The sequence below is a fragment of the Somniosus microcephalus genome, chromosome 10, assembly GCF_052327205.1.
Source record: "Somniosus microcephalus isolate GS21.2 chromosome 10, FLI_Smic_1.0, whole genome shotgun sequence".
Taxonomy (NCBI): Eukaryota; Metazoa; Chordata; class Chondrichthyes; order Squaliformes; family Somniosidae; genus Somniosus; species Somniosus microcephalus.
In genome coordinates this window covers 231,299,462-231,322,541 of record NC_140996.1, presented here as the reverse complement: position 1 = coordinate 231,322,541, position 23,080 = coordinate 231,299,462, and the positions used below count along the sequence as shown (strand labels likewise).

The 23,080-nt window shown below is 50.0% G+C and overlaps 1 protein-coding gene across 1 annotated transcript in view; it reads left to right on the top strand.

The window, feature by feature from the left end:
* LOC147112154 (autophagy-related protein 16-like) overlaps positions 1 to 12,715 on the top strand; it is a 112,894-nt gene extending 100,179 nt beyond the window's left edge. The window contains exons 16-18 of the mRNA XM_085999751.1: positions 685 to 732; positions 9,577 to 9,678; positions 11,748 to 12,715. Coding sequence (XP_085855877.1) covers positions 685 to 732; positions 9,577 to 9,678; positions 11,748 to 11,841 — 244 coding nt within the window. The 3' untranslated portion in view covers positions 11,842 to 12,715. The remainder of the gene's footprint in view (positions 1 to 684; positions 733 to 9,576; positions 9,679 to 11,747) is intronic.
* The last annotated feature ends 10,365 nt before the right edge of the window (positions 12,716 to 23,080 follow it).

The window sequence follows — 23,080 nt, the reverse complement described above, 5'->3', positions numbered from 1 at the left end:
GAGTGGTGAACCTGTGGAATTCTCTACCACAGAAGACAGTTGAGGCCAATTCATTAAATATATTCAAGAAGGAGTTAGATATATTTCTTAAGGCTAAAGGGATCAAGGGATATGGGGAGAAGGCAGGGACAGGGTACTGAATTTGGATGATCAGCCATGATCTCATTGAATGGCGGAGCAGGCTCGAAGGGCCGAAAATTGCCTACTCCTGCTCCTATCTTCTATGTTTCTATGTTTAAGACCTAGGAAAATTTAAATCGATGATCTTCTGGGCAGCACTCAGAAGGAACCGCCCAATTTCGGGAAACTCCCAGTCATTCCGGATAGAGTGCCAAGATAGAGTGGATAGGAAGGACCTATTTCCCTTAGCAGAGAGGTCAATAACCAGGGGGCAGAGATTGAAAGTAATTGGTGGAAGGATTAGAGGGGAGTTGAGGAGAACTTTTTTCACTCAGAGGGTGGTGGGGGTCTGGAACTCACTGCCTGAAAGGGTGGTCGAGGCAGAAACCCTCATCACATTTAAACAGTACTTGGATATGCACTTGAAGTGCCGTAACCTACAGGGCTACGGACCAAGAGCTGGAAAGCAGGATTAGGCTGGATAGCTCTTTCTCGGCCGGCGCAGACACAATGGGCCGAATGGCCCCCTCCTGTGCTGTAAATTTCTGTGATTCTTTTTTCCAGAGCTGAAGGCTTTAAGTGTGGAGCCGATTGGACCAAGGCGATTTTCAGGTGAGTGAGCCTCGATGCTGTGTTGCTCTTGCCCGTGAATTCTGATGGTTGCGCAGAGTTGAGTTTGCAATGACGTCAGACTGCTGTTGTGGAAACATTAGTCAGACAGCTCCCACATGGAGCGTTACTGCTCCATAGAAGGATGTTACTGCCTTTCCAAGGGGACAGAGAGGATTCCTGGTATTGGGGACCTTAAGTTATGAGGCCATGGTGTGGAGATGCCGGTGTTGGACTGGGGTGGACAAATGTAAGAAGTCACACAACACCAGGTTATAGTCCAACAGTTTTATTTGAAACCACAAGCTTTCGGAGTGCTGCTCCTTCTTCTCTCCACTTCACCTGACGAAGGAGCAGCGCTCCGAAAGCTTGTGATTTCAGATAAAACTGTTGGACTATAACCTGGTGTTGTGTGACTTCTTACATAAGTTATGAGGAAAATTGAAGAATGTTTGGTTTGCATTGAAAGAAAGACTTGTATTTCCACAGCGCCTTTCACATCCTCAGGACGTCCCAAAGCGCTTCACAGCCAATGAAGTACTTTTTGAAGTGTCATCACTGTTATCATGTAGGAAACGCGGCAGCCAACCCTAGAATTTAGAAGGTTAAGGGGTGATCTGATCGACGTTTTCAGGATATTAAGGGGAACAGATAGAGTAGATAGAGAGAAATTATTTCCGCTGGTTGGGGATTCTAGGACTGGGGGGCATCGTCTAAAAATTAGAGCCAGACCTTTCAGGAGTGAAATTAGGAAACACTTCTACACAGAAAGGGTGGTAGAAGTTTGGAACTCTCTTCCGCAAACAGCAATTGATGCTGGGTCAATTGTTCATTTTAAATCTGAGATTGATAGATTTCTATTAACCAATGGTATTAAGGGAAATGGGGCAAAGGTGGGTATATGGAGTTAGGTCGTAGATCAGCCATGATCTCATTGATTGGCAGGACAGGCTCAAGGGGCTGAATAGCCTCCTCCTGTTCCGATGTTCCTATCATCTGTGTTTTTTTTTAATGATGTTGGTTGAGGGATAAATCTTGGCCCCAGGACACTGGGGAGAACTCCCCTGTTCCTCTTCGAAATAGTGGCCGTGGGATCTTTTACTTCCACCTGAGAGAGCAGACGGGGCCTCGGTTTAACGATTTTCTTTAGAAAAGGACAGGCTGTCGGGTGAATTCCACGATTTCATTCTCACAGTGGGCGAGCTGTGTTTGAAGGGAGTGCAGGTTGGCGGCGGGGCGTGAACGCTGGACTCCTGACTCACCGTCGTGGCTACCCACAGGAGTAGAACTGATCCCGGGATTGACAAACGCCACCCCCAGAGGGGCGGAAATCTCAGGCGACACTAAAACAACAGCAACAACTTACATTTGTAGAGCGCCTTTAACTTGGCAAAACGTCCCAGGGCGCTTCAGAGGAGCGTTAGCAACACAAACATCTTTGACACCGAGCCACATAAGGAGATATTAGGGACAGCTGAGCAAAAGCTTGGTCAAAGAGGGAGTTTTAAGGAGCGTCTTAAAGGAGGAGGGAGAGGTTTAGGGAGGGAATTCCAGAGCTTAGGGCCCAGGCGGCTGAAGGCACAGCCACCAATGGTGGGACGAAGGCAGGTGGGGGGGGATGCTCAAGGCCAGAATTAAGATTAAGGTTAGGGTTAGACGTGACCATGAAGCTGTTGATTGGTTCACTAATGTCCTTTTAGGGAAGGACATCCCAGAGGGTGGTTGGAATCTGGAACTCGCTGCCTGAAAGGGTGGTAGAGGCAGGAACCCTCACAACATTCAAGAAGCATTTAGATGAGCACTTGAAACACCACAGCATACAAGGCTACGGACCAAGTGTGGGCAAATGGGATTAGAATAGACAGGGCTTGATGGCTGGCGCAGACACGATGGGCCGAAGGGCCTCTTTCTGTGCTGTATAACTCTATGGGGGAAAAATTCAGTTGTTTGTGCCTCCCGTTAGTGCCTTAAGAGGGCGCTAATGGGGCGCAAAGCAACTAGCGCCTGGGCGCAGCGATATCTGCGCCTCTCGCAAAATTGACCGGACATTTTGCGGCGGCGCCAAACAATACCGCCCAATCTCCTGCGCCGGCAGATCGTGACGTCAGTCGAGTGCGCAACGCCCCGTTAGCGCCCCGGACCGGATATTGAGTGGCGCCCCCTGCCTTACCGCCTGCCGCTAGCAACGACAGGTTGAGGGGAGCGTTTTACAGTCAGAAAGGGACTGGGGGAGCGCTATTTAAAGGCGACCGCTTCCTGCCTTTTTTTGTCGGTGACATTTTTGCACCACGCATTCTGAGAGAGAGAGAGAGAGAGACTTCTGGAGAGATTCAACGCTGTGAGAAGGAGTTTTGGGGACTGAGCAGCACTTTGCAGGTTTATTTTGATTTGACCTTCCTTGTATCGATTTAGAAGAGACTGTGGGGGCTGCACTCTGAGCTCTTTCCCTGGGCCTCTCCATTGTTCTTTCCAGCAGATTTGATGTACAGGTCTCTCCAGGCCGAGATTCAGGCCGAGATTCAAGGCTGCAATGAGCAGGATGTGGATGCAGAGCAAGATCGACCCTCCCCTTTAAGATAAAAACAGAAAATGCAGGAGAAACTCAGCAGGCCAAGCAGCATCTGTGAAGAGAGAAACAGATTTAATGTTTCAGGTCGATGACCTTTCGTCAAAACTCCCCTTTAAGAACTGGCCGGCGCCAGTGTGTCTGTGTTCCATTGCTGACTGAAATCACATGAGCTTCGCCAGCGCTCTGAGGTAGCGCCTCACTCCTCGGCCTTAGCGCCTTAAGGGAGGTGTGTAGCGCCTGATTTAGCGCTCCAATCACCCCCAGGGGCGATAAAAGCCATGTTTGCTGTCGGAGGCGATAATTAGCGCCAGGCGCTAAACTTTGCGCACCGCCAATAATAAGAACATAAGAAATAGGAGCAGGAGTAGGCCATACGGCCCCTCGGGCCTGCTCCGCCATTCAATAGGATCATGGCTGATCTGAATCTAGACTCACGTCCACTTCCCTGCCCTCTCCCCGTAACCCCTAATTCCCTTATCTGCTAGGAAACTGTCTATCTCCATTTTAAATTTATTTAATGTTGCAGCTTCCACAGTTCTCTGGGGTAGCAAATTCCATAGATTTACTACCCTCTGAGTGAAGAAGTTTCTCCTCATCCCAAATGGGGCGATACTGAATTTCTCCCCCTATGTGTATATGAAACCTGCCGTCCTTACCCGGTCTGGGCCTATATGTGACTCCAGTCCCCCACACCCAACGTGGTTGACTCTTAACTGCCCTCTGAAGCAGCCTAACAAGACATTCCGTTCTATCACCACCTTTTCAGAGCAACTAGGGACGGGCAATAGGTGGCAGCCTTATTCATCCCGAGAATGAAGAAAATAAAAGCCGAGATAGCAGAGGATTTCGCTCAGTCTGAGAACCACAGCCACCCACTGCAGGCTGGCATTTGTAAAGCCAGAGTCGGTTTGCCGTCTCGCTCGCTGACAGTGTTCACCACTGGAGGATCAGCGAGTTAGAGGGGAAAAAATCTACTCCCTCAACAACAAATTACATCGCGTTTACAGCACAGAAACAGGCCATTCGGCCCAACTGGTCCGTGCCGGTGTTTGTGTTCCACACAAGCCTCCTCCCACCCCCTCTTCATCTCACCCCATCAACATATCCTTCTATTCCTTTCTTCCTCATGTGCTTATCCAGCTTTCCCTTAAATGCGTCCAAGATATTTGCCTCAACCACTCCCTGTGGTAGCGAGTTCCACATTCTCACCACTCTCTGGGTAAAGAAGTTTCTCCTGAATTCCCTATTGGACTTATTAGTGACTATCTTATATTGATGGCCCTGAGTTCTGGCCTCCCCCACAAGTGGAAACATTTTCTCTACATCTACCCTATCGAAACTCGTTCATAATTTTAAAGACCTCTATCCGGTCACCCCTCAACCTTCTCTTTCTAGCGAAAAGAGCCCCAGCCTGTTCACTCTTTCCTGATGGGTATAACCAATCAGTTCTGGTATCATTCTAGTAAATCTTTTTTGAACCTTCTCCAGTGCCTCTATTTTTATAATACGGAGACCAGAACTGTTCACAGCGCTCCGAGTGTGGTCTAACCAAGGGTTCGACACAAGTTTAACATAACTGCCCTGCTTTGCAATTCTTTCCCTTGAGAAATGAACCCCAGTGCTTTGTTTGCATTTTTCTGGCCTTGTTAACCTGCGTCGCTGCTTTTAGTGAATTGTGAAATTAATCTGCAGGAGCCCCAGCTTTGTTCAGCAATTGTTTTGAATCGCGTGTGTAAAATGTGTCGAGGCACCTTTTGAGGCCATGGTAGCCCCTCTTTTTATTTAAAAAAAAAAACCCCACTTATCATTTTACTGGTTGCAAGGAAGTTGCATTTGAACTTTCAAACTCATTTCACCTTTTACAGCGCTGGCAGTCGGCCAGCTTTATTCCATTCGGATTCTGTTCCGGGTCCCCCCTGAGGTAAAACAGATGATTTCACTCCCCGCACTAACATTCTTCAGCACTGACTCACGCTCGCACTCTGTCTGAGTTAGGAGAGGTGTTTCTTATCGCCAGAAGTCTTCTCTGGGCCTAGGGTTCCCAACCCCTCCAGGATTGCCCTGGAGCCTCCAGGAATTGAGGATTAATCTCCTGGACACAGTGTCGGAGAGGCAGTACTGAGGGAGCGCCGCACTGTCGGAGAGGCAGTACTGAGGGAGTCCTGCACTGTCAGAGAGGCAGTACTGAGGGAGCGCCGCACTGTCGGAGGGCAGTACTGAGGGAGCGCCGCACTGTCGGAGGGGCAGTACTGAGGGAGCGCCGCACTGTCGGAGGGGCAGTACTGAGGGAGCGCCGCACTGTCGGAGGGGCAGTACTGAGGGAGCGCCGCACTGTCGGAGGGGCAGTACTGAGGGAGCGCCGCACTGTCGGAGGGGCAGTACTGAGGGAGCGCCGCACTGTCGGAGGGGCAGTACTGAGGGAGCGCCGCACTGTCGGAGGGGCAGTACTGAGGGTGCGCCGCACTGTCAGAGGGGCAGTAGTGAGGGAGCGCCGCACTGTCGGAGGGGCAGTACTGAGGGAGCGCTGCACTGTCGGAGGGGCAGTGCTGAGGGAGCGCCGCACTGTCGGAGGGGCAGTACTGAGGGAGCGCCGCACTGTCGGAGGGGCAGTGCTGAGGGAGCGCCGCACTGTCGGAGGGGCAGTACTGAGGGAGCGCCGCACTGTCTTTGGACGGTTTGTGGGATCCTGCTGTGCGCATTTTGAGTGCCGTGTTTCCTACAATACAACAGTGACTACAGTTGCAAAATGTACTTCATTGGCTGTAAAGCGCTTTGGGACGTCCTGAGGTGGTGAAAGGCGCTATAGAAATGCAAGACTTTCTTTATAATTTGCTGCTGATTAGAAAGAAAGATAGACATTTATACAACACCTTATAGCCACTGTTGTAAGGTGCTTGATTGGTACACCACCTTAAACATTCACCCCATCCACCACCTTAAACATTCACCCCATCCACCACCTTAAACATTCACTCCCTCCACCACCGGCGGACCGTGGCTGCAGTGTGTACCATCTACAAGATGCACTGCAGCAACTCGCCAAGGCTTCTTCAACAGCACCTCCCAAACCCGCGACCTCTTCTATCTAGAAGCTCAAAGGCAGCAGGCGCATGGGGACACCACCACCTCCAAGTTCCCCTCCAGTCACACACCATCCAGACTTGGAAATATATCGGCCGATCCTTCATCGTCGCTGGGTCAAAATCCTGGAACTCCCTCCCTAACAGCACTGTGGGAGCACCTTCACCACACGGACTGCAGCAGTTCAAGAAGGCAGCTCACCACCACCTTCTCGAGGGCAACTAGGGATGGGCAATATATGCTGGCCTTGCCAGGGACGCCCACATCCCAGGAACAAATAAACAAAAAGGAAACGCGGCGGCCGCCGGAGAGAGCAGACGGGGCCTCAATTTAATGTCTTGTCCAAAGACAGTGCAGCACTCCCTCAGTACTGCCTCTCCAACAGTGCGGCGCTCCCTCAGTACTGCCTCTCCGACAGTGCGGTGCTCCCTCAGTACTGCCCCTCCGACAGTGCCGCGCTCCCTCAGTACTGCCCCTTTGACAGTGCCGCGCTCCCTCAGTACTGCCCCTTTGACAGTGCCGCGCTCCCTCAGTACTGCCCCTCCGACAGTGCCGCGCTCCCTCAGTACTGCCCCTCCGACAGTGCCGCGCTCCCTCAGTACTGCCCCTCCGACAGTGCCGCGCTCCCTCAGTACTGCCCCTCCGACAGTGCCGCGCTCCCTCAGTACTGCCCCTCCGACAGTGCCGCGCTCCCTCAGTACTGCCCCTCCGACAGTGCCGCGCTCCCTCAGTACTGCCTCTCCGACAGTGCCGCGCTCCCTCAGTACTGCCCCTCCGACAGTGCCGCGCTCCCTCAGTACTGCCCCTTCGACAGTGCCGCGCTCCCTCAGTACTGCCCCTTCGACAGTGCCGCGCTCCCTCAGTACTGCCCCTCCGACAGTGCCGTGCTCCCTCAGTACTGCCCCTCCGACAGTGCCGCGCTCCCTCAGTACTGCCCCTCTGACAGTGCCGCGCTCCCTCAGTACTGCCCCTCCGACAGTGCCGCGCTCCCTCAGTACTGCCCCTTCGACAGTGCCGCACTCCCTCAGTACTGCCCCTCCGACAGTGCCGCGCTCCCTCAGTACTGCCCCTCCGACAGTGCCGCGCTCCCTCAGTACTGCCCCTCTGACAGTGCCGCGCTCCCTCAGTACTGCCCCTCCGACAGTGCGGCGCTCCCTCAGTACTGACCCTCTGACAGTCTCAGTGCAGTACTGAGGGAGCGCTGCACTATCAGCCTAGATTTTTGTGCTCAAGTCTCTGGAGTGGGACTTGAACCCACAACCTTCAGACTCGGAGATGAGGGTGCTACCCACTGAGCCACGGCTGACACCACAGCTGTGATGGTTTACACGGTGGAATGGCCACGCCAAAACTCAGCGTGGAAACTGACAAGCGGAGAAGTTACCCGAACAATGAGCTTGTGGAGCCGTACCGCAGCGGAGGAAGCGAAATAAAAAACATGATCAAGTTTCCAATGGTTGGCTTGTTTGGGAAGCGTGTCCGGCTACCCAATCAGAAGTGGGCAGCATGTCAGGCTACCCAATCAGAAGTGGGCAGCGTGTCAGGCTACCCAATCAGGAGTTGGCAGCGTGTCAGGCTACCCAATCAGGAGTGGGCAGCGGGTAATGGAAACACATCAGAGAGACATCAGAATTCAAAGCAGCTTCATGTGGCTGTGCGGGCGGACATTCCACAAGGCGAAATCACTCCACAGCGTGTTCCTGCTGAGACACCAGCTTTGAGGAAGCGTTTGGAGAGTCGGCTTTTAAAGGGGAAACAGATGGAAAATAAAAAAAGAAAGAAAGACACAGACAGATAGACTTGCATTTCTATAGCGCCTTTCACGACCACCGGACATCCAAAAGCAGTTTACAGCCAATGAAGTACTATTGTTTTTCAAGTGCAGTCACTGTTGTAATGTAGGAAACGTGACAGCCAATTGCGCACAGCAAGCTCCCTCATACAGCAGTGTGACAATGACCAGATCATCTGTTGCTGATGTTGATTGAGAGATAAATATTGGCCCCAGGACACCGGAGAGAACTCCCCCTGCTGTTCTTCGATATAGTGCCATGGGAGCAGACGTGGCCTCGATTTAACGTCTCATCCGAAAGACAGCAACTCCCACAGTGCAGCCCTCCCTCAGTACTGCCCCTCCGACAGTGCGGCGCTCCCTCAGTACTGCCCCTCCGACAGTGTGGCGCTCCCGCAGTACTGCCCCTCCGACAGTGCGGCGCTCCCTCAGTACTGCCCCTCCGATAGTGCGGCGCTCCCTCAGTACTGCCCCTCCGACAGTGCGGCGCTCCCTCAGTAATGCCCCTCCGACAGTGCAGTGCTCCCTCAGTACTGCCCCTCCGACAGTGCAGTGCTCCCTCACTACTGCCCCTCCGACAGTGCGGCGCTCCCTCAGTACTGCCCCTCCGACGGTGCGGCGCTCCCTCAGTACTGCCCCTCCGACAGTGCGGCGCTCCCTCAGTACTGCCCCTCCGACAGTGCAGTGCTCCCTCAGTACTGCCCCTCCGACAGTGCAGTGCTCCCTCAGTACTGCCCCTCCGACAGTGCGGCGCTCCCTCAGTACTGCCCCTCCGACAGTGCAGTGCTCCCTCAGTACTGCCCCTCCGACGGTGCGGCACTCCCTCAGTACTTCCCCTCCGACAGTGCGGCGCTCCCTCAGCACTGCCCCTCCGACAGTGCAGTGCTCCCTCAGTACTGCCCCTCCGACAGTGCAGTGCTCCCTCAGTACTGCCCCTCCGACAGTGCGGCGCTCCCTCAGTACTGCCCCTCCGACGGTGCGGCACTCCCTCAGTACTGCCCCTCCGACAGTGCGGCGGTCCCTCAGCACTGCCCCTCCGACAGTGCAGTGCTCCCTCAGTACTGCCACTCCCGACAGTGTGGCACTCTCTCAGTACCGCCCCTCCGACAGTGCGGTGCTCCCTCAGTACTGCCCCTCCGACAGTGCGGCGCTCCCTCAGTACAGCACTGGAGTGTCAGCCTGGATAATGTGCTCAAGTCTCTGGAGTGGGGCCTCAATTGTGCGACCGTGTGACTCAGGAGAGAGTGTCTGGAGGGTCGGAGGAGGTTGCAGTGAGGTTGAGAGGGTGTGGGTGGGGTTGGATTTGCGAACAGCGATAATCCTGTAAAGCATTCAGTCTCGAGGCCCTGCACACGTTGCGCTGTAGGACTGTGCTGACAGACTCGTGCCTTTCCTGTTCTTTCAGCCCCGATGGGAATTACGCCGTGGCGGGATCCTCTGACGGAGTTCTCTACATCTGGGATGTCCTCACCGGGAAATTGGAGACGTCCCTGGTTGGACAGCACAAGTACGTGGAGGGAGGGAGGGCGCAGCGACTGTTCAAAGTTCCCACCTGCTGTGTCTCAATTGCACGAGTTCGGAGAGGCAACGGAAAAATGAATTCTGAGCCCCCAGGGTGCGAACAACAACAACAACAACTTGCATTTATACAGCACCTTTAACATGGGAAACCGTCAGAATGAATGAATGAATGAAATAAATTACCTTTATCTAGCGAAATACTGCAGATGCTGGAAATCTGAAATAAAAACAGAAAAGGCTGGAAATACTCAGCAGGTCAGGCAGCATCTGTGGAGAGAGAAACAGAGTTAATGTTTCAGGTCTGGGACCCTTCGTCATCAAGCTGAAACGTTAACTCTGTTTCTCTCTCCACAGATGCTGCCTGACCTGAGTATTTCCAGCATTTTCTGTTTTTATTTTGCTTTTATCTTGCACCTTTCTCAACCTCAGAACTTCGCAAAGCACTTCACAGCTAAGAACATAAGAATCGGGAGCAGGAGTCGGCCATTCGGCCCCTTGAGCCTGCTCCGCCATTCAATAAGATCGTGGCTGATCTTCAACCTCATCTCCACCTTCCCGCCTGATCTCCATATTCCTTGATTCCCTTTAGTATCCTAAATCTAGTATCCTAGGCCGAGTCTACTCAATCCCTCCTCATAGGACAATCCCCTCATCCCAGGAATCAGTCTAGTAAACCTACGTTGCACTCCCTCTATGGCAAGTATATCCTTCCTTAGGTAAGGAGACCAAAACTGTACACAATACTCCAGGTGTCTTCTCAACAAGGCCCTATATAATTGCAGTAAGACTTCGTTACTCTTATACTCCAAACCCTTTGTAATGAAGTACTTTTGAAGTGTAGTCACTGTTGTAATGTGGGAAACGCAGCAGCCAATTTGCGCACAGCAAACTCCCACAAACAACAATGTGATAATGACCAGATCATCTGTTTTAGTGATGTTGGTCAAGGGGTAAATAATTGGCCCTGGGCACAAATAAAATGAGTAGAAGGGGAAAGGGTGAGGAGCTTCCCCGATGTCAGAGAAAGCAGGGAGGTACTAGGTTCAATGTCTGGCCTGTGCTGATCTCAGCCAGAGCAGGAGGACCAGTGTGACAGGTGATCGCGGTCCCCTAAAGGGAGAGAACAGTTAGCAAAGAGTCCCATTCCCTTTCGCTGTCCAGTGACTGCTCCTGTAACGGGCGTGGTCACTGGCTGGCTGTCATTCCCTCCACATTGAAACAGCCGGATGGTGTAGGGACAAAGAATGGTTACCTGGGTGAGGCTGACCAGCGGCCATAGAGTCACAGCCCAACATGAGTTGACTATTCCAACGCACTCCTGGCCGGCCTCCCACTTCTCCATAACCTTGAGCTCATCCAAAACTCAGCTGCCCGTGTCCTAACTCGCACCAAGTCCCGTTCACCCATCACCCCTGTGCTCGCTGACCTACATTGTCTCCCGGTCCGGCAACGCCTCGATTTAAAAATTCTCATCTTTGTTTTCAAATCCCTCCATGGCCCCTCGACCCCCTCCCTATCTCTGTAATCTCCTCCAGCCCCACAACCCTCCGAGATCTCTGCGCTCCTCCAATTCTGACCTCTTGAGCATCCCTGATTTTAATCGCTCCACCATTGGCGGCCGTGCCTTCAGCTGCCTGGACCCCAAGCTCTGGAATTCCCTCCCTAAACCTCTCCGCCTTTCTCTCCTCCTTTAAGACGCTCCTTAAAATCTACCTCTGTGACCAAGCTTTTGGTCACCTGTCCTAATATGTCCTTATGTGGCTCGGTGTCAGATTTTGTCTGATAATCACTCCTGTGAAGCACCTCGGGATGTTTTACTACCTGAAAGGTGCTGTATAAATACAAGTTCGTGTTGTTGATGACTTCGAGGGAGGTGGGGATGTTGGTGGGAGAAATTTGGAAAAGGAACAGTCTGTGTTTCCAATGGTTGAAACTTCACTGATTCCGTGCCCCCCCCCCCCCCCGACCCCCACCAACTGCTCTCCATCTATCCCACGCTAAAATCTTATCCTCCCTCCTCAGAAACTAACTTGCGTTCTCTCTCTTGTTTTCTAGATCTTCCATTAACGCGGTGTCCTGGTCTTTATCGGGAGAGTACGTGGTGAGTGTGGACCGAACGAAGATTGCCAACCTCTGGGCTGACTGCTGACATGGTGAAGCCCAACGCCCGCCATTTTTGTTGCCGCTGCCCACCATTTTGATCAGCGGGCATCAGTCCAAAAATAGCGTCAAGTGTGCCAATCCTTGGGTCATAGAAATCTAACTTTCTAAGCGGGGATATAATACCGTCGACAAACCCCCCCTCCCCCCCGCCCTGCCCACCAGCTTCATTGTCAAGGAGACGGGGGACGCAAAACATACACGAGCCGAACAAAGGAGCCTGTCTACCTCCAGCAAGATGAGGGAGTTCATCACGTGCCTTATCCAGCACATCTTGTACCTTGCAAGCAGAGAGCTGTTTGCAAGCTCAAGAGTGGCGACTAGATCTAAGGGAAGAGTTAAATTCAAACCATTTCCTCGACTGGGGGGAGGGAAATAACAAGGGAATCAGATTGGAACTTTTTCTCACCAAAGGGCGGCTATGGACGTGCAATAAGTTCCAGGAAGGGACACGGACGGCGAAAGGATTCAAGAGACAATTAGATGTCAAATAAAAACAGAAAATGCCGGAAACACTCAGCGGGTTAGGAAGCATCTGTGGAGAGAAGGAACTTGAATTAATGGTTTCAGGTCAACAAACCCACAACTAGATGTGTGTCTGAAGAAAGAAGGGGTTTATGGGATTGAGAATCAGTGGGACAATGAACGAGCTTGTCTTGTACAAAGTCCCACCGACTGTAAACGCACTTTGCCGCCATTTATTTGATACAATAGGAACAGTTTTTCTGAAGAAAGAGGAAAATATTTTTTCAATTATTGTTGTTTAGTCTTTGTCCCGTCTCCGCACTGGGACAGGCTGCAGCTCAACTCTGGCTGTGTCTCAGTAATTGGATCGAAGGGAGGAGGAGGAGGGTGATGGGGCTGAGGAGGGGTGGAGGAGGCGGAGGGGGGGTGGAGGAGGGGGGAGGAGGGGAGGAGGAGGAGGAGGAGGGAGGTGATGGGGTGAGGAGGAGGGGGGGAGGAGGGTGATGGGGGGATGAGGTGGAGAAGGAGGAGGGGGAGGAGGAGGGTGATGGGGTGGAGGAGGCGGAGGGGGGGTGGAGGAGGAGGAGGAGGGGGGTGGAGGAGGAGGAGGGGGGGTGGAGGAGGGGAGGCGGAGGAGGGGGGGAGGAGGAGGAGGGGAGGGGGAGGAGGAGGAGGGAGGTGATGGGGTGAGGAGGAGGAGGGGGGGAGGAGGGTGATGGGGGGATGAGGTGGAGAAGGAGGAGGGGGAGGAGGAGGGTGATGGGATGAGGTGGAGAAGGAGGAGGAGGGTGATGGGGGTGAGGAGGAGGGTGATGGGGGTGAGGAGGAGGATGAGGAGGGGGAGGAGGAGTCGGCAGAGACATTTGGAGGGCAGGGGTGTGGAAGGAAACTAAAGGCTAAATCGCGGCGAAAGCCTCGCGTTTGGATACCAATGTTGTTGGGACCCAGGAAATGTCTTGCCCGTCTGGACCCTCTCCTTTGGGGGTGGGGTCACAATGTGGCACGATAGTAGGAGGGTGGTGGGGGGGTAAAGTGTGCAATAACACGAGTAAAAAATAGCCGAGTTTATTGAATGTATTTTAAATAGCAGAATAAAAGTAAGGACGTCTTACTAAATTATATCGGGCTTTGGTGAGACCAGACCTGATGAACTGTGTACATTTTTGGTATTCTTGCCTTAGAGGCGGTGCAATGAAGGTTCACTAGATTGATTCGTGGGATGAGAGGGCTGTCCTATGAGGAGAGATTGCGTAGAATGGGCCGATACTCTCTGGAGTTTAGAAGAATGAGAATTGAAACATATACGATTCTAAGGGGGATTGACAGGGTAGATGCCAAGAGGCTGTTTCCCCTCTTCGGCCCCTCGAGCCTGCTCCGCCATTCAATAAGATCATGGCTGATCTTTGACCTCAACTCCACTTTCCCGCCCGATCTCCATATCCCTCGATTCCCCTAGAGTCCAAAAATCTATCTCAGCCTTGAATATACTCAACGACTGAGCCTCCACAGCCCTCTGGGACAGGGAATTCCAAAGATTCACCACCCTCTGAGTGAAGAAATTCCTCCTCATCTCAGTCTTAAAAGGCCGACTCCTTATCCTGAGACTGTGCCCCCTGGTTCGAGACTCTCCAGCCAGGGGGAAACAACCTCTCAGTATCTACCCTGTCAATCCCCCTCAGAATCTTGTATGTTTCAATGAGATCACCTCTCATTCTTCTAAACTCCAGAGAGTACAGGCCCAATCTTGGATATAGGATATTGTCATTATGCGGGGTATTATAGGATATTATTGAACATCCTTTACCTCTAATGTAACTTTGAGGACTGGGAAACACTGAAAGCCTCTGATTAAATGCAGTCAATGAGATAATAAAACACAACCCCTTACCTGCGGTGCATATGAGTTATAGATACCAATACTCACGTAGCAAGGACTCCTTCAGGGTTGAAGTTCCCCAGTAGCATGTTTCAGAGGTTTAATTACAGAGGACAACTGTGTGGATCCCCTCATGGTCTCTGTGTATGTTGTTGCTCTCTCAGCTCATTTGCTGGTAGAGTTAGCTGCTGCTATTTACACTGTTGTTGGCACACGGTTAGCGCACTGTTCATATTTTCTTTGTGCTTTTCCAGAACAATTTTAGCAAAATGCTATGGCACAGTTCACGGGCATTGTGGTACCTCATTCAAATGGGCATTTTTTAATGTGTGAGACCAGACAATGCTGCCCAAATCCCATCCACACCCCAGATCCGCACACACTCTTCAGAAGGGATGGCAGCGTTCAAGATCACAAGGGGGTTTTAATAGTGAATAAGGAGAAACTGTTTCCAGTGGCAGGAAGGTCAGTAACCAGAGGACACAGATTTAAGATCATTGGCAAAAGAACCAGAGGGGAGATGAGGAAACATATTTTTACGCAGCGAGTTGTTGTGATCTGGAACGCGCTGCCTGAAAGGGCGGTGGAAGCAGATTCAATAGTAACTTTCAAAAGGGAAATTGGATAAATACTGGAAAGGGAAATATTTTCAGATCTATGGGGAAGAATCAGGGAGTGGGACTAATTGGAGAGCTCTTTCACAACGGGCCGAATGGCCACCTTCTGTGCTATGACTCATGGATAAAACACCAGTACAGACGTGATGGGCCGAATGGTCTGTTTCTCTGCTGGAACGTTCTATGATTCCTGGCGGAAGAGCTTGGTGTTAGTCTCAGACCAGTTTTGGGGGATTGGGAGCGGTTGGCGGATGGGCTTCCTCTGTTTCCTAACTGCAGTGAATCATAAACACCATTTATATGTAAAAAATAAAGACTTGCATTTCTATAGCGCCTTTCACGACCACTGGACGTCCCAAAGCGCTTTACAGCCAATGAAGTACTTTTTTGAAGTGTTGTCACTGTTGTAATGTGGGAAACGTGGCAGCCAATTTGCGCACAGCAAGCTCCCACAAACAGCAATGTGATAATGACCAGATCATCTGTTTTAGTGATGTTGGTTGAGGGATAAATATTGGCCCCAGGACACCGGGGAGAACTCCCCTGCTCTTCTTCGAAATAGTGTCACGGGATCTTTTAGGTTCACCTGCGAAAGCAGACGGGGCCTCGGATTAACGTCTCATCTGAAAGACGGCACCTCCGACAGTGCGGCGCTCCCTCAGCCTTGCGCTGGGAGTGTTAGCCTAGATTTTTGTGCTCAAGTTTCTGGAGCAGGACTCGAACCCACAACCTTCTGATTCAGAGGCGAGGGCGCTACCCAGTGAGCCATGGGTGACACACGTGGCCACACTTTTACTACAACCAGCAGATAGCAATTCTACCCGAGTGCAGCCATGTCCTAAGACTCGGGACGACATCGGGGGAGTTCTAGTAATTCGTGCAGGACCCATAAACTCGTGCCACAATAAAATTAGGGAAGGTGCCCCTCTGTTCTTCGGGTGTGTAGTGACGCTGGCAAGGCCAGCAACTGTTGCCCATCCTTAGTGGCCCTCGAGAAGGATGTGGTAAGCTGTTTTTATGCAGCGAGTTGTTGTGATCTGGAACGCGCTGCCTGAAAGGGCGGTGGAAGCAGATTCAATAGTAACTTTCAAAAGGGAATTTGATAAATACTTGAAAAGGAAAAAAAATTGCAGGGCTCTGGGGAAAGAGCAGGGGGGAGTGAGACTAATTGGAGAGCTCCTTCAAAGAGCCGGCACAGGCTCGATGGGCCGAATGGCCTCCTTATGTGCTGTGTTGTTCTAGGTCTATGGGTGCCCAAAAGACAACAGCCTCTGCTTTGCCTCATAGGGATGACACTAGGAAATCTTGGGGAAGTTCAGTGGGAGCTAACAACCACAACTTGCATTTATATAGCACCTTTAACGTAGTAAAACATCCCAATATTTGACACCGAGCCTCATAAGGAGATATTAGGGCAGGAAAGTGGTCGGTTTTAAGGAGCGTCTTAAAGGAGAAGAGAGAGGCGGAGAGGTTTAGGGAGGGAGGCGCTTTCACAACCTCAGGACGTCCCAAAGCGCTTTCAAAGGTCTTAACGTAATGTGGTCTCTGCCACTATCTCCTCTGTCCTGTGTCTTAGTGTCCCTGTTTCATGTGTTAAATTTACTCCAAAGGTATGTAGCAATTTCTATAACAATACACTACTGACATTTTGTACAATGGGACATCTACAGCTTCTTCCAGGGGCATGGCATCAAAGAGGGAAAAATGTGGTCGGCAAAGCATTTTTCTTTGCAAACAGCCCACTCGATGATGTAGACACCATCACGATCTTCTGAGATCTTTGTGCTCCTTAATTAAAGTACAGTCAACCCCTCGAATCGAAGGTTTGAGGTCCTTTCACCAAGCAGGGACAGCTAGGGATCTATGGAGGCCAAGGGTTTCTGACTGTACGCGGTGAGTGTCTGCTCATCTTAATACCTGCTCAATCATATTCACAGGCTTATAAGGAATTTATTCAGTCTTGTAAAGGTACTTTTCAGATTAGTTATACTTTTAACATTAAATTTCATGGTTTTTGTATTTTTGTTAAACAAAATAAAGTATTGTTTCATTTCTCTGCGATTAGCCAGTCTGTTCCTTGTAACTCGCTGTCCATTCATTCTTCTAATTGCCACAGATTTTATTCTCTTGGAAGTTTCAACCCTCTCCTCGGCTGCCGATGTTGGCTCCTTCCTGGAGTTTGGTTGCTGTAGTTCCTTGCTATGTTCTTTCTGACTGCATGACTCTCTCCCAGCCTGGCCGTTCCACCTTGGTACAGCCACGCATCTCCACTCCCTCAAGTGCAAGGGACGGCAGCTCCGAACATTTATGGCAGACAACTGCTTCAGCCATTCATCGGCAGATCTGCAGAAAGCACCTTGAGTATTGTGTGCAGTTTTGGTCGCCTTATCTGAGGAAGGATGTTCTTGCCATGGAGGGAGTGCAGCGAAGATTCACCAGGCTGATACCTGGGATGGCAGGAATGACGTATGAGGAGAGATTGGGTCGATTGGGCTTGTATTCACCAGAGTTTAGAAGAATGAGAGGGGATCTCATTGAAACTTATAAAATTCTAACAGGACTAGACAGACTAGATGCAGGAAGGATGTTCCTGATGGTTGGGGAGTCTAGAACCAGGGGTCACAGTCTAAGGATCAGGGGTAAGCCATTTAGGACGGAGATCAGGAGGAATTTCTTCACCCAGAGAGTGGTGAACCTGTGGAATTCTCTACCACAGAAGGCAGTGGAGGCCAATTCATTAAATATATTCAAGAAGGAGTTGGATATATTTCTTAAGGCTAAAGGGATCAAGGGATATGGGGAGAAGGCAGGGACAGGGTACTGAGTTTGGATGATCAGCCATGATCTCATTGAATGGCGGAGCAGGCTCCAGGGGCCGAATGGCCTACTCCTGCTCCTATCTTCTATGTTTAGCACCATCGGATCCTGTGCTCCTCGGCCAAAGCTGCTCACTATTCCAGGATCATCCTGGATTGCAAAGATAACCCCCAGCTCTTCTTAGAATCATAGAAAGTTACAGCACAGAAGGAGGCCATTTCGGCCCATCGTGTCCGCGCCGGCCAACAAAGCCATCCCAGCCTAATCCCACTTCCCAGCTCTTGGTCCGTAGCCCTCTTCTCCACTACAAACCATCTTAAACCTCTCTTCCCCTGCCTCCTCCACCCTCACCTCCAAGTCGTGCGAGGCACTCATGGGCTCCTTTGTCACTAAGACCGGACCATCCGTTCAGCTGCCTCTGCCGCTTCCCTCCCTTCGCCTCACCCACCAGGCCAAACTCCCCCCAAGGTTCCCATCTGCTCTAGTCCTGATCTCGCATCTTTCTCTCTCCCCTATCGTCCCTCATGCCCGTCTCCGAACTCAACTTGTCTATGAGACCCACCTCCTGCTCCTTCGAAACTATTCCCACCAAACTGCTGACTACTCAACGTAAGCTCGAGGAACAGCACCTCATCTTTCGATTAGGCACTTTACAGCCTGCCGGACTCAACATCGAGTTCAACAATTTCAGACAATAACCTCGGCCCCTATCCTTTATTTTTCTATTTATCTTATTTTATATTTTTTCTCTCTCCCACATGGCAGCTGTCCTTCATTCTGCCATCGCCATTTACACTTCAGCTAGAGCCATCTTTTGTTTCTTAACTTGTCCCATTACCATCTCCTTTTGCCTTGCACCATCTCGTAATCTCTCAATGTCATTTAATCTGGCCCGCCTTCCACCCTATCACAGACCTTCCCTTTTGTTCTTTCCTCCCCTCCTCTTCCCTGCCCCTGCACTTGCTTAAAACCTGTTCCATCTCTAACTTTTTCCAGTTCTGACGAAAGGTCATCGACCTGAGATGTTAACTCTGTTTCTCTCTCCACAGATGCTGCCCGACCTGCTGAGTGTTTCCAGCATTTTATGTTTTTATTTCAGATTTCCCAGCAAATGCAGTATTTTGCTTTTTGTATTGCTGACCACCCAACTTCCCTTCCTGGTCTCATGTTAGCTGATCTCGTTAATGGTTCCTTCTCCTCAGGTACTGCTCCTCTCCCCTTCAAATCCGCCGCCATCGCCCCCCCTCAAAAAAACACCCTCAATCCCTCTATCCTTGCAAACTACCGCCTCATCTCCAATCTCCTTTTCCTCTCCAAAGTCCTTGAATGTGTTGTTGCCAATGTTCACGTTAATTTTTTTTTGTGTGCGGCCCATTCAAAATACCGTGCCTGCGCGGTTTTTCCCCCATTGAAACGCCAGAAGGCCGGCTGCGCGGGAGGTCCAGAGAGCTGCGCGACTGTGCGGACGCACTGCTTAAAGGGAACGTTGGTCGTCGCCTCCCAAATCCGTGCTCACCGTTTCCGCAACTCCATGTTTCAATCCCTCCGATCAGGGTTTCCGCCCTTGCCACAGCACCGAAACGGCTCTCATCAAAGTCACAAATGGTATCTTATGTGACTGTGGTAAACCATCACTCCTCGTCCTTCTCGATCTGTCTGCAGCCTTTGACATGGTTGACCACTCCACCCTCCTCCAACGCCTCTCCACCGTCGTCCAGCTGGGTGGGATTGCACTCGCCTGGTTCTATTCTTATCTATCTAATCGTAGCCAGAGAATCACCTGCAATGGCTTCTCCTCCCGCTCCCGCACTGTTATCTGTGTGGTCCCCCAAGGATCTATCCTTGGCCCCCCCTCCTATTTCTCATCTACATGCTGCCCCTCGGCGACATCATCCGAAAACACAGCGTCCAGTTCCACATGTACGCCGACGACACCCAGCTCTACCTCACCACCACCTCTCTCGACCCCTCCACAGTCTCTGATTTTCATGCTTGTCCGACATCCAGTAGAGGATGAGCAGAAATTTCCTTCAACGAAAGGTTGAGAAGACCGAAGACTATCCCTCTCCCTGGCAAATGTCTGAGGCTGAACCAGACTGTTCTCAATTTGGTGTCATATTTGACCTCGAGATGAGCTTCTGACCACATATCTGCTCCATCACTAAGACTGCCTATTCCACCTCAGTAACGTCACCCGTCTCCGTCTCTGCCTCAGCTCATCTGCTGCTGAAACCCTCATTCATGCCATTGTTACCTCCAGACTCGACTATTCCAATACTCTCCGGGCCAGCCGCCCATCTTTCATCCTGCAAAAACTTGAGCTCATCCAAAACTCTGCTGCACAGTTCCATTCCGTTCCAATCCAATCTGCAGGGCATTCTGGAGGGGGAGGGTGAACAGCCAGTTGTCGTGGTGCATATAGGTACCAATGATATAGGTAAAAAATGGGTTGGGGTCCTAAAAGCTGAATATAGGGAGTTAGGAGTTAAATTAAAAAATAGGACCTCAAAGGTAGTAATCTCAGGATTGCTACCAGTGCCACATGCTAGTCAGAGTAGAAATAGAAGGATATTTCAGCTGAAGATGTGGCTAGAGGAATGATGCAAGGGGGAGGGATTCAAATTCCTGGGACATTGGAACCGGTTCTGGGGGAGGTGGGACCAGTACAAACTGGACGGTTTGCACCTGGGCGGGACCGGGACCGATGTCCTAGTGGAGTGTTTGCTGGGGAGGGTTTAAACTAAAATGGCAGGAGGTTGGGAACCTGTGCAGGGAGACAGAGGAAAGGGAAGCAAGGATAGAAACAAAAGACAGGAGGGAGAAAAGCAAAAATGGAAGGCAGAGAAATCAAGGGTGTAAATCAAACAGGGCTACAGTAAATAATAATTCTAAAAGGACTAAGAGTGTAAAAAAAACAAGCTTGAAGGCTTTGTGTCTTAATGCGAGGAGCATTCGTAATAAGGTGGATGAATTAGCTGCGCAAATAGATGTAAACGGATATGATGTAATTGGAATTACGGAGACATGGCTCCAGGGTGACCAAGGCTGGGAATTCAACATCCAGGGGTATGCAATATTCAGGAAGGACAGGCAAAAAGGAAAAGAAGGTGGGGTAGCATTGCTGGTTAATGAGGAGATTAACACAATAGTAAGGAAGGATATTAGCTCTGATGATGTGGAATTTGTTTGGGTAGAGCTGAGAAATACCAAGGGGCAGAAAATGTTAGTGGGAGTTGTATACAGACCCCCAAACAGTAATGCTGATGTTGGGGATGGCATTAAATGGGAAATTAGAGACGCGTGCAATAAGGGCACAGCAGTTATCATGGGTGACTTTGAGCTACATATAGATTGGGCTAACCAAATTAGTAACAATACTGTGGAGGAGGAATTCCTAGAGTGTATACGGGATGGTTTCCTGGACCAATATGTCAAGGAACCAACTAGAGATCAGGCCATCTTAGATTGGATATTATGTAATGAGAAAGGATTAATTAGCAATGTTGTGCGAGGCCCCTTGGGGAGGAGCGATCATAATATGATAGCATTCTTCATTAAGATGGACAGTGAAGTAGTTGACTCAGAGACTAGAGTCCTGAATTTAAATGAAGGAAACTACGATGGTATGAGGTGCGAGTTGGCTAGGATGGATTGGGGAACGTTACTTAAAGGGTTGACAGATAGGCAATGGCAAACATTTAAGGATCGCATGGGTGAACTACAGAATTTGCTCATCCCTGTTTGGCATAAAAATAAAACAAAAAAGGTGACTCAACCGTGGCTAACAAGGGAAATTAGGGATAGCATAAGCTCCAAGGAGAGGACATATAAATTGGCCAGAAAAAGCAGAAAATCTGAGGATTGGGAGCAGTTTAGGATTCAGCAAAGGAGGACAAAGGGATTAATTAAGAGGGGGAAAATAGAATGAGAGTAAGCTTGCAGGGAATATAAAAACTGACTGTAAAAGCTTCTATAGATATGTCAAGAGAAAAAGATTGGTGAAGTCAAGCGTAGGTCCCTTGCAGTCAGAATCAAGGGAATTTATAATGGGGAACAAAGAAATGGCAGACCAATTAAATACATACTCTGGTTCTGTCTTCATAAAGGAGGACACAAATAATCTTCCAGAGATGTCGGGGAACATAGGGTTGAAATAAAGAATAGATTTGCCTTTCTAATCTAGGCTTTATTAACTTAAAAATCCTGTAGCACATCTTCAACACCCAGTCCCAACTAAAGGCTGGAAAGAACTGAAATTAAGATGGCCACCACAAATCACATGACATCAACTACCAATGAGATTACAGCATATATCCCAAGGTAGGAAACAAACAACCAATCACAATACTTCTTACTAAACAAAGAATAATCACCACATTCACCCCTCCTTTTAAAATATACTCCAACCTAAATAACCTTTACAATTTATAATTAATTATTTACAACTAAAACTATGCACAGACAAAATAAAACTGTTCAACATGACACAATACTAAGTGAGCAACAACAAATAGTAACATTGCACATAAGTATTAAGTATCTCTCAACTAAAACAATATAATATAATATTTCAACAATTTTAAAACATTACTATCAATTTAAAAGTCCATTTTCAATCGGTCGACCGGATATCTTGTTCGTGTCGACCTTCTCAACCTTGGTGAAATTCCTTGCCCTCCCACACCAGGAGACACAGAAGTATCTTCTGCAGGAAGGCTATCCATATCCCGATTTTCAACGGTTTCCGGATTAGAAATCCCATCAGGAGGTAAACTGGGACGGTCATGAACATCCATCGAGGGCTGACTAATAGAAGTATAATTATCTGCAGTCGGATTGGAAATATTCGTAGTATCTGTAACAGCATCCACGTTATCTGAATCATGACTATTGTTAATATCCTCAGAAGAGGGCTGGCCACCACAAGGAGCCAAGTCTTTAATTGAAACAGTACTTTCTTTCCCATCTTGGAATCGAATATGAGCATATTGGGAATTTGCCTCCAACAGCTCCACCTCCTCCACTAAAGGATCATATTTTGACAATCTAACATGGCGTCGAAGCAGCACAGGTCCCTGCATAGTAAGCCATGAAGGTACCGAATATCCCGTAGTAGATCTCCGCGGATAGTTAAAGAGCCTTTCATGGGGGGTCACATTAGTAGCCGTTGAAAGCAATGATCTAATGGAATGCAGGGCATCAGGCAGTACCATTTCCCACTGTGTATTCTTAAGGTTCCGGGATGTCAAAGCCAACATAACTGCCTTCCAGATCACCCCATTGTATCGTTCGCACTGTCCATTACCCTGGGGATTATACGGGGTAGTTCTGCTAGTAGAAATTCCCCGACTCTGAAGGTATTCCTTCAACTGGGAAGACATAAAAGAACTTCCCTGATCCGAATGGATATACGCAGGCATCCCAAAGATGACAAAAAGTTGAGTCAGACATTT